The sequence below is a fragment of the Paroedura picta genome, chromosome 5 (assembly GCF_049243985.1).
Source record: "Paroedura picta isolate Pp20150507F chromosome 5, Ppicta_v3.0, whole genome shotgun sequence".
Taxonomy (NCBI): Eukaryota; Metazoa; Chordata; class Lepidosauria; order Squamata; family Gekkonidae; genus Paroedura; species Paroedura picta.
In genome coordinates, this window is record NC_135373.1 from 48,762,015 (window position 1) to 48,776,546 (window position 14,532).

Here is a 14,532-nt window from a genome sequence, read left to right on the forward strand (position 1 = left end):
GATTAAGAAGAGGAAGAAGAAAAATGAAGGCAAGAGGAAAAAAAGTCCCTCAGTCAAATTATTGATGTCTTCTCCAGTGATGATCCTCCAAAGTTCAGCACAGCAGCCAGCCAGCCAGCCAGCACACTCTCTGGGAATCAGACTGTTAAGAGTCTACTCTACCAGATGGAACAACAAGGCCAGGAGTCCAGCAACAGAAGGCAGGTAAGAAGACCCCTAGCCTTATATACTTTCCTGGCCAAACACAGAAGATTTTCAAAAAGGAAAAACTTTCTATGCTTGGCCAGGAAAAGTTTTTTCCCCGAAAAGCATGCTTTCCTGTAGGCTAATTTCCCCAGCCTCCCCCCCCCCCTTGTCTTTCTTTCAGCAAGCTGCCAGAGCAAGCTCAGCATTGCAATACATTTGCAAATGCAAATATCATTGCAATGATTGGCTAGCCTCCCACGGGGAGCCCAGCCAGCCATTGGTCTATCCCTCACTCACCCCCTCCCTTGGTTCTAGGGCCTGGGAAGCCCAAACAAAGAGGGGGAAAGTTGAAGTGCGAAAGGATCCAGGCCAGCCAAGGTAAGTGGCAGTCATGCCTCAGGATTTTTTTGTCCCAGCAGAGCTGCACATCCCTAGGGATCCTCACTCAAGTATAAGCTGAGGGGGGCTTTTTCAGTGTTAAAAATGTATTGAAAAACTTGGCTTATACTTGAGTATATATGGTACTTTCTTTTCCTCATAATAATTTCTATTGGTATATAGGAATTGGTTCCCTAAAAATCTGCATCCATGTAATCATACATTTTTGACTTGTTTTTCTTCTGTTTCATATTGAAGGAATAACGCATATATCCATTGTAAACAATCTTTTTTTTGTTTTGTAATGAGCTGTTCAAACTCAGTCCTCTCTCTTAGTATTCCACCTTCCCTATTGATGATCTTCTTTAATCTTGAACTAGATTGATAATATAGTAGCAATTGAATGTTGATTCCTTCATTTCTGATATCTTTCCAGGAATTAAGATTTCCCTGAGCATTTACCATATCACTGTATTTATAAGGTGGTAGAACTTTTGACAGCAGCAGTTTTGACTCCATTTAAAAGTAACAAATGGAGTCTTGTGATTCTCCAGTTTTGTAATTTAACCCAGGAACTTTGCTGCCTAGGGGGACGGGGATTTTTGAGGACTCCTCTACGGCAGCAAGACAGCAGGCATTGCGGCAGGAGCAGGCAGAGCTTTCCAAGACCGAGAGGATGCTGGACAAGCTCATCCAGGAGTGCACACTTCAGCTGAAGCACCTGACGGAAGACGAAACCAATCAGAGATATCCTTTTTGAGGGGCAAGACAGGAGGGAGATGCTCATGTGGTCTACCTGTCCCTAGTTGCTTAGGACAGTCCCTCTTCTTTGGGTAACTTTCCCTAGGCAATCACTGTCCTTCTTCGGTCTCTCAAAAGTGAAAACTCGGTGTGATGCGAGTGAGAATGTCTTGTCTTAAATACGTATGTGCTTCCACATCTTGTTGCTGATCCGCATGCTCACTAAGGCCCCGTGCAGTGCATGGCCTATGTTAAACGATTAATTTATGTGATAGTTCTTTCCTGGGGACTATTACTAACTTGACAATTGCAGAATACATGAATTATTCTGGCAGAAAAGTCTGCCATGAAACATACTTGTGAAAGGGGTGGATCCTTAGTCTGAGAATAGAGAGGTATAAGTTTACAGAAACAGAAGTTGGGTAGGAGGCCTGAGACCCACCCTACATTTCAGGAGCTGTCACAGGCTTTCTGGGGCTGTACCATTTCCAAGAAGGCATCATTTGCAAGCATAGAACATGTATTTGGAAGCTCCTGCCTGTGGGAAACATTGGGGGGGGGGGAGTGTCCAGCCCAGCCCTACTTGTGGTATGCTAGTTTTCTAATTGCAGGGAATTATTAAGGTCAGGAGACTCTGAAACCACATAATCCCTCACTTTGAAGACCCTTCTTCCATCTCCTTTTCTTGCATGTGCAAAGCAGGAGCCCAGCTCTCCTGCTGAGGAGAATAATTGGGCACTTGTGAATGGGTGGGGAGGAAGAGATTACTTAGTACGTTGCCTGCATACTTTTCTGGTAGGAAGAGCAAAATTGCGTTCTATTATTTTATCTGAATGGTAAGAACATGGCTTGGGTGAATCTGGAATCGGGGCCTTTTGTCCGGCATTTCCTTTAACTTGTGCCTCCTGCCCTACATTAGCTTATGTAACGTATCAGGACATCCGCACCATCAGCAACTTCAATGAGCAGACGGTGATTGTGGTCCGAGCCCCACCAGAGACTCGCCTGGAAGTGCCAGATCTATGTGAGGTGAGCAGGGCTGGGAGGTGGCTTGGCTGGCTTTCCCTCCATCTTGGTGGAGATAGCCGCAAAGGAATCTCACGCTGTACCTTCAGGCTTCGAGGTAGCAGGAAGTGATATCAGTTGACCACATTTATCAGAAGTGAGAGGAGCCTTGGCCGGGAAAGGTGTAGATGCCCAGGGCCCCTCCCCTTCCAACCCCCTCTAGACCCACCATTGGTCAATATGGGATGGGGTGGGTCATCCTGCCCAAATAAGGGTAGAAATATTTTTAATTAAGAAAAATAAACTTTATTACCTCTTTGCTTGGAGATGGAAATTTATATATTGGCTTGAGGCAGGTAACAATAGTCTCTTACAAAACCCCATAAAAAGATAAAATCCTAACCTCCATTAAAATCTGATTTAATCCCTGTCCCAGGCAGTGACCACACTTCTACCCAGCTGCTCACAGACTTGTTAGAACACCTCAGGAGGGCTGCCAAGACGGCCTGATGTTCCGGCTAACTCAGGGAGGGGCCCAGATCTTACTAGGCCTGGCTTTGACCAAAGGCCTGGAGGAAGAGTCCCATTTTACAGGCCCTGCTGAACTGAGGCAGTTCCATCAAGGCCCACGGCTCACCCGGGAGCTCATTCCACCAGGTCGGGGCCAGAACCAAAAAGGCCCTGGCCCAGGTTGAGGCCAGGCGTATCTCCCTCGGACCAGGGATCTTCAACAGATTGGCACCTGCTGAGTCCAAAGCCTGGCAGGGTCCTGGCACACACTGAGAAGGCACGTGGAATTGTAGCCTTGTTGAAGGTCTGAAGGGTGACTGTATGGAAAAAGGTGGGTGTGCTATCCAGGGTTCACCTTTATTTATTCACTTGCCTTTCTCCTCAAGGGGACCCAAAGAAGCTTATGTTCTTCTTCTCCCCGTTTTATCCTCTGGGAGATAGGTTAGGTTGTGTCTATGACTGGCCTGGAGAGCTTCCGTGGCAGAGTGGCGATTTGAAGCTGGGTCTCCCTCTTAGGCGCTCTTCACCATGCCCGACAGGCTTCCATAATGTACCAAATGAGTTCGAACCAACGGGAGATGTAGCCTTGCTCTGCAACTCCCAAAGGCTACCCCCTTTGGGAATGCACAGGCCTGCTGCCCACGGGGCCAGTTACACAAGGGCAGATTCTACTTGATTGTGAGGAGAAGCTTCCTGACACCGCAAGCAGCTCAGCAGTGAAACCTGTCAGGCCAGGCAGGGGCATGCTCTTCCTGGCTGGAGGCTGGACAGCCCTCTCGGGAGGGCACTTTCTAGCTTTGGATTGGTTGAAAAAGGTCCCTTCTGGTGGAAAGACATTCTCTAGTCAAGAGGGGAAAGTTTTCCCTGTTTGCAGCACACAGAACCTGGAATTCAGGGGAGGGCTGGCGCATTCCCTTAGGAAGCAGCTGTCCAATATGAGGCCTTGACATTGTTTTGTGCCAAGGCAGGCTGTGCCAGCTGTTCTCTGGGAAGGGAAGGGGCTTGAGAATTCTGGACAATGGAAACGTTTTCCTATGGGAGGGACAGCCAAAAGAAGGAGGGGGTTCAAGGAAACCTTGGCTGGAGGTGCAATTGATTATTTGTTACTTTGGATTGTTCCTGTTGGTGGATTTGGATTAATTATCCCACCTTTCCTCTTACGAGGCCGTGGGGTCATGTTGAGTTCCTCCTACTCCACTGGGATGAAGAAGAAGAAGAAGAGTTGGTTCTTATATGCCGCTTTTCTCTACCCGAAGGAGGCTCAAAGTGGTTTACAATCACCTTCCCTTTCCTCTCCCCAAAACAGACACCCTGTGAGGTGGGTGAGGCTGAGAGAGCCCAGATATCACTGCTCGGTCAGAACAGTTTTATCAGTGCCGTGGCGAGCCCAAAGTCACCCAGCTGGCTGCATGTGGGGGAGTGCAGAATCAGTCCCAGCTCATCAGATTAGAAATCCACACTCCTAACCGCTACACCAAACTCATGTTATCTTGACCACAGCCCTGTTAGGTGGGCTAGGCTGGGGGGGGGGGGGGCAGGCAACACAGTGCAATGTCTGCGTGGAAGATTCAGACCTGGATCTTTTGACACTTTAGCTGCTACCCATGCTGGCGCCACCGGGAGCCAGTGTAGTCTAAGAGTTAAGAGCAGCAAACTCCTATCTGGAGAAGTGGGTTTGACTTCCCACTCCTTCACCTGCAGCCAGCTGGGTGACCTTGGGCCAGTTGCAGTCCTTGCAGAGGAGTTCTTTTAGAGCTCTCCCAGCTCCACCCACCTCACAGGGTGTCTGTTGCAGGGAAAGGAAGGGAAAGGTGTTTGTTAACTGCTTTGGGACTCCCTTGGGTAGGGAAAAGTGGGGTATAAAAAACCAGCTCTTCTCCTACTAGATCAGGGGTGGCCAAACTGTGGCTCTCCAGATGTCCATGGACTACAATTTCCATGAGCTTCTGCCAGCATGCTACCTGCAGGGACCCATGGTAATTGTAGTGCATGGAGGACATCTGGAGAGAGCCACAGTTTGGCCACCCCTGTTCTAGATTATTTCTGTGGGGGGCTATGGGGGAGCTGAATGCAGCCCCCCAACTGTGGATTTTAGCTGTGTCAGGCAGGCACTCAATATCTCAGCAACTCCCTCTTTTCAGTTTCAGGCGAGTGGTTTTTTGGTGGGTGGTGCTTGGCTTGGCAGGCAATGTGTTTTGCTCCCAACTAACAGCACCTCCTCTTCTTCTTGGGCCAGGAAAACGTTCAGCTCCACCTGAAAAGCAGCAATGGCCCTATCGAAGTGTACCTGTGTCCCGAGGAAGTCCTGGAGGAGAGCCCCGCCGAAGAGAGCGGCTTCCCAGCCCCGACAAACCAGGATGGTGGTCACAACTCCAATCCCCCGACGGTGAAAGGTAGGAGTCCTCAACTGGAAGAGCAATGTGGTGGGACATCCCAAAGTGATTGTGGCAGCTGGTTTCTTAAAAGCCCCACCAGTCATTTCCTCCTGCCAGTGATGAGTTGGACAGAGACACCTTTCTTACTGTTCACTTTCCTTTAAGGAGTGGCAGCCTTGATTCCCCACTCCTCTTCCACATGCTGCCCACTGGGTTGACCTTGAGTCACAGTCACAGTTCTCTTAGAGTCACAGTTCTCTTAGAGCTGCTCATGCAGAGCAGTTCTCTTAGAGCTCTCTTAGCCCCACCTACCTCACAGGTTTGTGGGGGAGAGGAAGGTTAGGTGATTATAAGCTGCTTTTTTTAATTATAATTTTATTATTTATTATTATATAAGCAGTTAAAGAAAAGTAAAAGAGAAAAAGCGACCAGCTGATATGGTTTGCCATCCTCTTTTAACATACATATTCAGTTCCCATCACATATTAATCCTAATCTAGAAGTTTTTACCATCTTTCTTAGCAAAATAATTGTTAATGCATATGAGAGTATAATCTGTTATAAGAGTATATTCTATTATTATCTTAGGTGATATAAAGTCAGTCCCCTTCATATATTGGCCCTGACCTAAGAGTTACTGCTGCTGTCTTGATTATAAGCTGCTTTGAGACTCCTTTGCATAGAAGAAAGTGGGGTTCAAAGAAACAGTTTTCTCCCTGGCCTCCCAGGTCAAAACCATGACCTGTCCCGAAGGTAGATGAGCCAGCAAGCCTGGCTTGCTATGACATATGCCCTTCCCAGAGGAAAGATCCACACATGCCAGGAGCAACGGTGCATATTGCAAACATGCAGTCCCCACGACTCTCTGTTTGTCTGAACAGCTTTGAGGCCTGCAAATCAGAACCTTGAAAAATTAGCAGTGGGTTTGTGTGCAGCATAGCTTGCCCCACCCTGAGTTGGAGTCTGGGCAGGATAAAAACTTTGGCCTCTCAGTCTGCCTTGGGGGAAAGGAGTTCCTTGGGTAGCTGACGTATTAAAAGACAGAGAAGGAGGCAACTGGCCGATCTGCCACCTCAGAGGCCCGCTGTCCCTTGGGTGCCCTGTTCACTTGTGGGCCCCTTTTTTCTTCCTTCCTTTCTCCCAGAAGAACCTGTGAAGACTGAGCCGCCAAGCTGCCTCATGGAAGAAGGGGAAGACGGCTTCCTGGAGCTGCCCCAGCACCTCTTGCAGCAGACGGAGGACCAGCTCCCTTCGGCTTCCTACGGCGAGGCCGGCCCCTTTGTCAGCTTCTCCCCGCCTCTCGACCAAGAGGACTACCTGTGGGGGCTGGAGGAGGGCGAGGGGGTGAGCGACTTGTTCGAGGCCTACGACTTGGGCGACCTGCTCAAAAACTGAACCAGGAACTGAACCAGGATTCCGATTCCTTCCTTTGTTTCGGTTTATGGTGCTAACGTTTCCCCTCTCCCTCCCTCCGACGCCTCACGGCTTTTCTCGGAAGCGCTGGGTCGAAGGAAGCCACGTGAACAGCTTTCTGGGCCTCAAGGATATCTTTGTTCACCTCAGTCGCTTTCCGGAACCATCCGGGATTTTGTGGAGCCCTTTGGTGCAGGGCGGCAAAGCAGTGGGTTACCCTGTGGTGGCCTCTTGCGCTGGACTTTCTCCCTCAAGGTCCTCTTAGAAATGCTCGGCAGAGTCGGATGCTTACTCCTCCGTCCTTCTCCTTGCGTGCGCCGAGGGGAAATACTGTGAAGCAGCCATGCCTGACCTTGGGGGGGCCAGGCTGTGGTGCACAGGGATTCCTGACTCTGGTGGGAAGAGCCAGACGGGGCACTGCCGGTATTAGGGGGTGGTGGTGGGTGCGGGGCAAAGGAAGCATGCCGCCTAGCAGCCTGGGGAGGGGGTTTGCTATGGCAGAACGAGTGGTGGTCTCATCCTGGCCGCACACCCCATGATGGGTCCTGTAGTCAGGTGATTCATAAGGGCTTGGCATCTGTCTCTCACGGGGAGGCTCAAGAGCCACGTGACCTTTCTGAGCTCCTCAGCAGTTGTGGGTCTTCAGAAGTGCTTTAGCGACGGTCCTGCTTGGCTGTCGCCTCCAGTTCTCCCCGCATTCGGTTTGGGATCCCGGCGCAACACGACATTCCAAACGTATCCTCTTTCTGAGCTGCAAAGCCGTGCGGGTGTGCGTGCCAAAACCTAACTCCATGCTAGGGCGATACGGAAAACTTACTTCGGGAGCAGGCAGAGCAAATGAGGGCGTTTCGTCTCCCCTCCCCCCCGCTTTTCTGTTGAATGTGAGGTTTAAATAAGATGGATGCATGCCTTGCTAAGGTCTGCATGAAGAACTTACACCATCTTGCTTGGAAGGGCAGCCGAGCTGATTCTCTCCCCCCCCCCCCATGAGAAGATGGACCACTGGGCATTTCCACCTCACCTGCTGCTTCCCAGTACCAAAGCCCGGTTGACTTGTTAGTGCCATCCTAAACAGAGTCATGCCCTCCTAAGTGCGTGAACTTAGTAGGAATCAACTCTGCTTAGGATGGCCATCTAAACCCTTCTGTTCGTCTAAACACTGTAAGCAGAGCTGTTGGCAAGCCTTCAGCAAGATGCCCTCCAGGGTCCTTCCCCCCAGCATGTGGGCATGATCTTTGTGTATCCACGTGCACACATGCTAACTCTCAGAATCCGGGAAGTTGACTCTCATACTATTTTTAAAATTTGTTTGTCCTGGTAGATCTTGGAGGAATTAAAGGCTCCACTCCCGGCAGCAAGCCCATCCCCCTGAAGACCACCGCCGTCATCTCATGTGCCTGGTGGGACTCTGGTTGGTGGTAAAGCCCTCTTCTGCTTTGGCAGATACCTGTCCTCTGGGGGCGCCCATTTGGCTCAGTGGTCATCTTCTTTCTGGAGCCCCTGCTCCAAATCCAGTTGTTCCAAGTGGGAATTCCTTTCCATTTAGCAACACTGAGTGCAGAAGCTCCCTCTCTATGAAGCTGGAGGTGCCTTGGAAGGCTTTGGATCCCTTAGAAAAAATAACTCCTGTCTTACCTCCCCCTGCCCTAATGGTGGATCCATGGGTTCTCCGCTGCTCCCTAACCCCTGCCCCACCTCTAGGCACCTTTAATCCTCAGGGAGGTGCTTGCTGCCTCTGGAAGCCCAGGTGGGTTTGGTTGCTCAGCTCCGAACTCAGCAATTGAGTCAGCAGGGCTTCTTCTCCCATCTTCCCCCCATGACAAAGAACTACAAAACAGGGCATGTAGCCACCTTTGGGCCATCCTCTTCTCCTGCAGAGGTCTGTTCAGCTCCTGAGATGCAGAGCTTTTCACAGTGGGCTCAGTGCAACTCGGAAGGTTATATCTCTGTGGCTTTGTATTTGTGCTCCTATAGACATCCGTCTATTTTAAGTGAGATTCTTATCAGTCATTTTTAATGCTTTCCTAAGACAGATCCAGGCACTGACATCAGAGGCTTGCCCCAGAAAATGGCACCTTTGGTTTTAGTCCTTGCCCGTGACATCTTGTGAAAGGGGAAGCCTATCAGTGATATTCAGCATTATTGGGATGCCCTGGCTGCTGGGATGGGGGAAAGCTGATGATAAGCTTTATAGGACCATTGTGGGGAGAAGAGGACAATGCCTAGACGCAGGCATGCCATTTTCAGCGGCAGCCTCGTGCTTCCTGTAAGTCCTGTCCTGAGATGAACCTGCTTTCTGTAGCCAATAGACATTGACCTCGGGAAACAAAAATAATTGCATTGACTCCTCTGTCTCTTGTGCATCTCTTGAGAGTTAGCAATGCCTTTCTCCCTTGTGCAGTAAATGGCAATCAATTCAGCACTTGGGTCTTAAACCGAAAGCATTGCTTGGTTTTTATTCTTCGGCGTTGAGCTTTTTCTGTACGATCGTGTTTAGTTTTAACTTTATACATGTCTAGGGTGGTAGCTGCTAGTCAAGGTTTACAGGAGGCCATTTCCTTGAACAAATATTCTCCCCCCCCTCCGCCAGTCCCATTCCTGATCCAACAAACCCTGCAGATATTTGACTCTGAATTCAGTGAGGAAATAAAGGGGGGCTTGTCTGGGGGGGCAGGCAGTTCTGTTCTACAGCTCTTCACGCAGCTACCTGAAGTGACCCATCTGTGTGCATCAAACTGGGTGAGAGCTCACAGTGCCAGTTGGGGGAGGCTCTGAGATGCTGCATATGCCCCCCTTGCCTGGAGCGGGCCCATCTCTCCTCACTGCAGGCCCGTCGTTTGACCAAATTGCTGCACAGCAAGCAAGGTGAATGTTAGTCCTCCAATAAGTTCTTGCCCATTCAAAGAGGCAGGCAGGCAAGAGCAAAGGAGAGAACCATCGGAGTCCCCCGTCCCCCCCCCCCCTGCCAACTAGGCCATATGCCTAAGATCAGGGGTAGGTAAACTGTAGCTCTCCATATGTCCATGGACTACAATTCCCATGAGCCCCTGCCAGCATTTGCTGACAGGGGCTCATGAGAATTGTAGTCCACGGACATCTGGAGGGCCACAGTTTGCCTACCCCTGCCTTAGATAGAATCCGACAGGGTTGATTCCTGGCGCCAGCCTGACCAGCTTGCATGACAGAGCACTGACTCATTAACAAAACGTTTCTGCACCTTGAAAGAAGGCAGGAATGCAGACTGCACCACAGCCACCGTGTCAACCTGCACTAATACAACGAATGAAACCATGACAAAAGGGGGAGTCCCTTTTCAAGCAACATTGTTTCAAATATTACAAATGACTGTTGTTTCAAACCAATAAGTAACAATGGCTAGAAAATACGTCACAGTGTAAATAGTTAGAAAAGACTACCAGTTCAAGCTAAATTGAACTGCCTCTGCCGACTTCTGAAATTCAGAGAAAACAAGCTGGTCAGAGCTCCAAATGGCTGCCAAGGCTCTTGACTGGCTCTGGGACTTAATAAGGTGACCAAATTCAGCTACTGATGCATTTTGGTGCTTCTCTGTAACAACCTTCTGGTATAATATTCTTTGTGTGTGTTTGTATAGAAATGTCCACCTCCCATGGGAAGTTGCATAGGGGCAAGTCTGTGGCCTTTGTGAACGAAGCCTCTCTGTTGTCGTGCTAAATGGGAATGGGGAGTGAATGAGTGACAACCAAGAAGTTTTGGTGTGTGTGTGTGTCCTGTTGCAGGAATCTGCTTGCCTGTGAGCTTTAAAGATGCCAGGTCCACTAAGTCAGAGTGTCCATCATTTGAAACTTCTCCATTGCTGCTGTGTTTCAAATATTGCTCTTTGTTCAGAGGTGAGCTTTGCTGATCTTCTCACAAAGACTTTTTTTAGTGCGGGGGGATGGCTTTTCCAGGAGATGGTGAGGGAGGTGATGCTGGATCCCTGTGGCCTTGTTCTTCCTCCACTATGTGGGGTGCAGTTTGATACCCATCCTCAGTTGTCTCTTTCCCTGTTCTGTAGCTTGAGCAACATGCGTTCTTGGAATAGTGGCTGCTTCAGTTGATCCCGTCCAGTCCAGTTTAGCAGTGTGATGATATCACAAAGCCAATTCAGAGCAAGAGCAATGCTGCCTGCTCTCCTCCTTGAAGGACAGACATGCCAAACTTGGCGAAACCCTCCTGCCTAAACAAGTGTTGGTGCTTTATGGATTTTGGAACAATGTACTTTTGTGGTTAGAACATAGACTTGGGAGCCAGGAGGTTTCCTTAGTGCATCTCTGCCATTGAATCATTATACAACTTCTGTTGTGTCTCAATTCCCATCCCCACTCCCCCATCAGTAATTTCTTCATTTAGGTATTATAGCAATTCTCCTTTCTTCCTTTCTTTTATTAGTGGCTCTTCTGAACATCTCTGGTTCCGCCTTGGTAGTCTCACGGTTCAGAGATGTTGAGTGTGCTGGAGTGACATTCTTGATTGAGAAATGCAGCACCCGTGGGCTTGTATTTGCTTATGGGGACATCCATAGGAGAATAGGGGCTATGCCAGGCAACACACAACTCCCATGGCGGGGGTGCAGCAAAATGCACATGCTACATCCCTGCTCCTGGTCATCTTTTCCTAGGGACATGTTCAGTGGTGCAGCAAGAGCAGCTTTACCAGTCCCAGAGCAATCACAAGGTCAAGCCGTTCTGGGAACACCCCACTTAAGAGGGCATGCTGGCCACAGGACCATGCAGCATGCAACAGTGAGATTGTCCTGATAGTAAAAATGTGGTCTGGAAGTGAGTAGCCTGGGCTGGAACCTCCCGAGTTGATACACCAGCCTTCTTTCAAGCCTGTTTTTGACAGGTCGATAGAAGGTCCCTGACTGAGCCCTCTTTTCACACTTCAGGAAGTGTTTATACTGGTGTCTTAGTTGCAGATGACACAGGCCTGGAAAGCGCTCTGTGGAACTGCTCTAAGGCATAGTGTTCATGGTGCCCAAAACTGCCCTGGACACCCCCCCCCCCAAGCCTTTCTGCCCATTGTGTTGTCCGACACACCTAAAACTTTTGCCAGGGTTTGTTTGATTCCGCCTCTGCTTGGGGTGGGGGAAGGATGTGACCGCGCAGAAGGAGGGCTTTCCCCGGTTCTTTAGGCCCACAGTCTGATCCACCAAGGCAACGTTTCTCGATTTCAAATCCGATCACAGGGCAATTCTATACAAGGTTAACCCAGTCCAGACCCACTGGTTTCAATGGACCTAGATTGGCCTAACTCTGTGTAGGCTTGTGCTGTTGATGTCTAATTCACCTTGTTTGTTTGGCAAAGGACGACGCTCAGAATCAGCCTTATATTTGGGAACAGGTTTCCTAATGCAGGGGTAGACAACCTGTGGTCCTCCAGATGTCCATGGACTACAATTCCCATGAGCCCCTGCCAGCAAACATTGGCAAATGTAGTCCATGGACATCTGGAGGACCACAGGTTGACTACCCCTGTCCTAATGGACACATAATGAATTTATTCAGTATGCTTATTTTGTTAACCGCCAAACTGGTGTGTGAGCCACAAGCTGTGTCCGTGCTTCCCTAGGTGTATGCATCTGGCATGATTGCAAATGAACTGGCTGTATGATAGTGGGTGTTTGTTTCGGAGATGTTGCGATGTTCCGTTTAAGCCTGAGAACATTCCTTAGTGGGCCACTCAGAGTGCCACGGGGAAGGCTTTGTCCTTTGGGACCATCTCTCTCTTACTTAGCTAGCTTCAGCTAAGGAAGAAATGCTTAGCTAGCTGTAGCCATGCTTGCCTCGGCACCAAGCCCTGCCCGTGGTGGGCAGGGCCACGATGCTGCAGCATAAGGTGATGTCTCTTGTCTTGAAAGGGGGTGGGTGGTTGCCTATGGGAGCAGCGGGAAGGCCAGTCAGTGTTGTGCCACTTGCATGCCGGACAGAGAGAGCTCAGTCCCAAGAAAAAAGGGTGCCTTTTGAGATTCAGGTGCTTTAAGAAAAACCTTTTGGAAGACCTCCCCCCCAGTTGACTTTTGCCCAGAACCAACCCGTAGCCACATCCACGTGACAAGAACATCTGTAGTGCTGAGACCGCTGCACTAAAGCACCCTCGTTCCTGCTTGGAAGCAGCAGGTGATTCAAATTCTGTGCAGGCATGGGACATATTAAGCAAAGGATGCTGGTCAGGCCCTCCTGCCCTGGGGAACCCCTCTTCCTTGACTCCCAACAAGGTGAGGGAGGGCAATGAGCCAAGTTGAGTATACCCCTTGGGCATACTTCCAACTACCACCAGACCACAAGCAAGATCCTTGTGCACCTGCTTCCAGCACACTCAGATGTTCTGTGCAAACTGCATGTATACCTCAGATTCCTTTGGGGTAACACGCTCTGGTTTCTCATGTCATCATCAGCTACCTGCTTTTTGCTGCTGTGTGAAACAGGAAGGCAGCAGAAGGGGTGCAGAGTATTGAGGACTGCTGGCAGATCAAACAGGGTGAATTTGCCTCCTGGCTTGTCGGTGGCCAAGCCCTACTTTAGCCATTCACTGTTCCTTGACTAGGTTTAAGCCCATTTTATTGTCTTGCCCAGTCTAGAAGGAAGGGGTAAAGCTTGAACCGAGGATGCCTTGATGCTTTCCAAGATTAAAGGGATATTTAAGGGCTATCTGTCTTTACCAGTTTGAAAATAAGCTTTTTGTTCCTTTTTACCAACTCAGTTTTTTTCAAAATTTCTTTGTATAAATGAAAGTTTTGACTTTTGTACATAAGAGTTGTGGGTTTTGTTCAAGGATATCAGAGCTTTGTGGTTATTCAAATGACAGGAATTGTTTTGGAACTTTGGTTTGTTGTAGAATAATGAATTCTCCGTGTTTCTAATTGCTGAGTTTGCTTTTTAACCAGCTTCCCAAGGTAGTTAAAAAAAAATGTGGGTTGAGTGTGTCAATGAACTACAACTCAGCTTCCAGTCTTAATTCAATGCACTTGTACCAAGGAGGCTGTAAGTGATTCTTCCAATAGTTTCTCTTGTACAAGAATCTTTAAAAAAAAAATAATGCCTTTCAACATCGGCCTAGCCACACAGCAGGTCTTGTCTTAATATTGTAAAAGTTGTACATAATTATTGCACTGTATTTATAACAGGAACCCTCTTTGACACTGTTCCATGGTGTATGATGGGTTTATTTGTTTGTTTTTTAGACTGAATATTTAAAAGAGTTTGAAGATTTTTCTGTGATATTTGGCTTGGCCTTGTGGATGGAAATGCGTGTGGGGTGTGTGTTTCTCCTTTAAAAAAACCCAAAAAACTTGAGGCACTTGGTTTTCTTGTGAGCAGCAACAAAAAAGTGGAATGGAAATAAAGACTTTTGAACCAACATGATACGAAACTGTTCTGTACCTTGTCAGCTGATGCATTTAAAAAAAAACAACTTCTAAGAATGAAGTCATATCCCGGATCTGTTATTCCTCATCCATTTACTTATTTGCTAAATTTCTGTGCCATCTCTCTAAGGAACCTGACTGAGACAGCTCGCAAAATGTAAAACATTATACAAATTGTTAAAACGCAACATTCAAAAGCACAGCGGACTGCAAAATATGAAGCAGCTTAAAATGGGGCTTACATGTTTCTCAGGCTAAAAAAAGACTATAAAATGATACTGTTGGGTTTCTTTAAAACCCTACCATGTTTCACTGATGCTAGGGCTGTGTTTTCATTTGGATGTGGGGAGGATAATGACTTCCTTTCACAATGAGATCTCAAGACTTATCACCGCCTGTTTGTGAATAGTCACTATTCCTTGTCCATGTTTTGGGCTTTGTATATATATAAAAAAGGTTTGTGTGTGCCCTCTCTATTTAGTTGCCTTTACTCCTTAATTTTTGCAATCCTTTCCCTCCCATTTACACCAGTGTTTT

At 48.4% G+C, this 14,532-nt stretch overlaps 1 protein-coding gene across 4 annotated transcripts in view; it reads left to right on the forward strand.

Annotated features, from left to right (window-relative positions):
* The window catches only part of E2F2 (E2F transcription factor 2), a 53,673-nt gene extending 39,685 nt beyond the window's left edge, over positions 1–13,988 (forward strand). For 3 of the 4 annotated variants that reach the window (XM_077337799.1, XM_077337800.1, XM_077337801.1), the window contains exons 4-7: positions 1,153–1,311; positions 2,220–2,334; positions 5,057–5,213; positions 6,340–13,988. In XM_077337799.1, the coding sequence (XP_077193914.1) occupies positions 1,153–1,311; positions 2,220–2,334; positions 5,057–5,213; positions 6,340–6,590 (682 nt within the window). In that variant the 3' untranslated portion in view covers positions 6,591–13,988. The remainder of the gene's footprint in view (positions 1–1,152; positions 1,312–2,219; positions 2,335–5,056; positions 5,214–6,339) is intronic. The other variant, XR_013231059.1, reaches the window with a different exon arrangement.
* Positions 13,989–14,532: the final 544 nt, after the last annotated feature.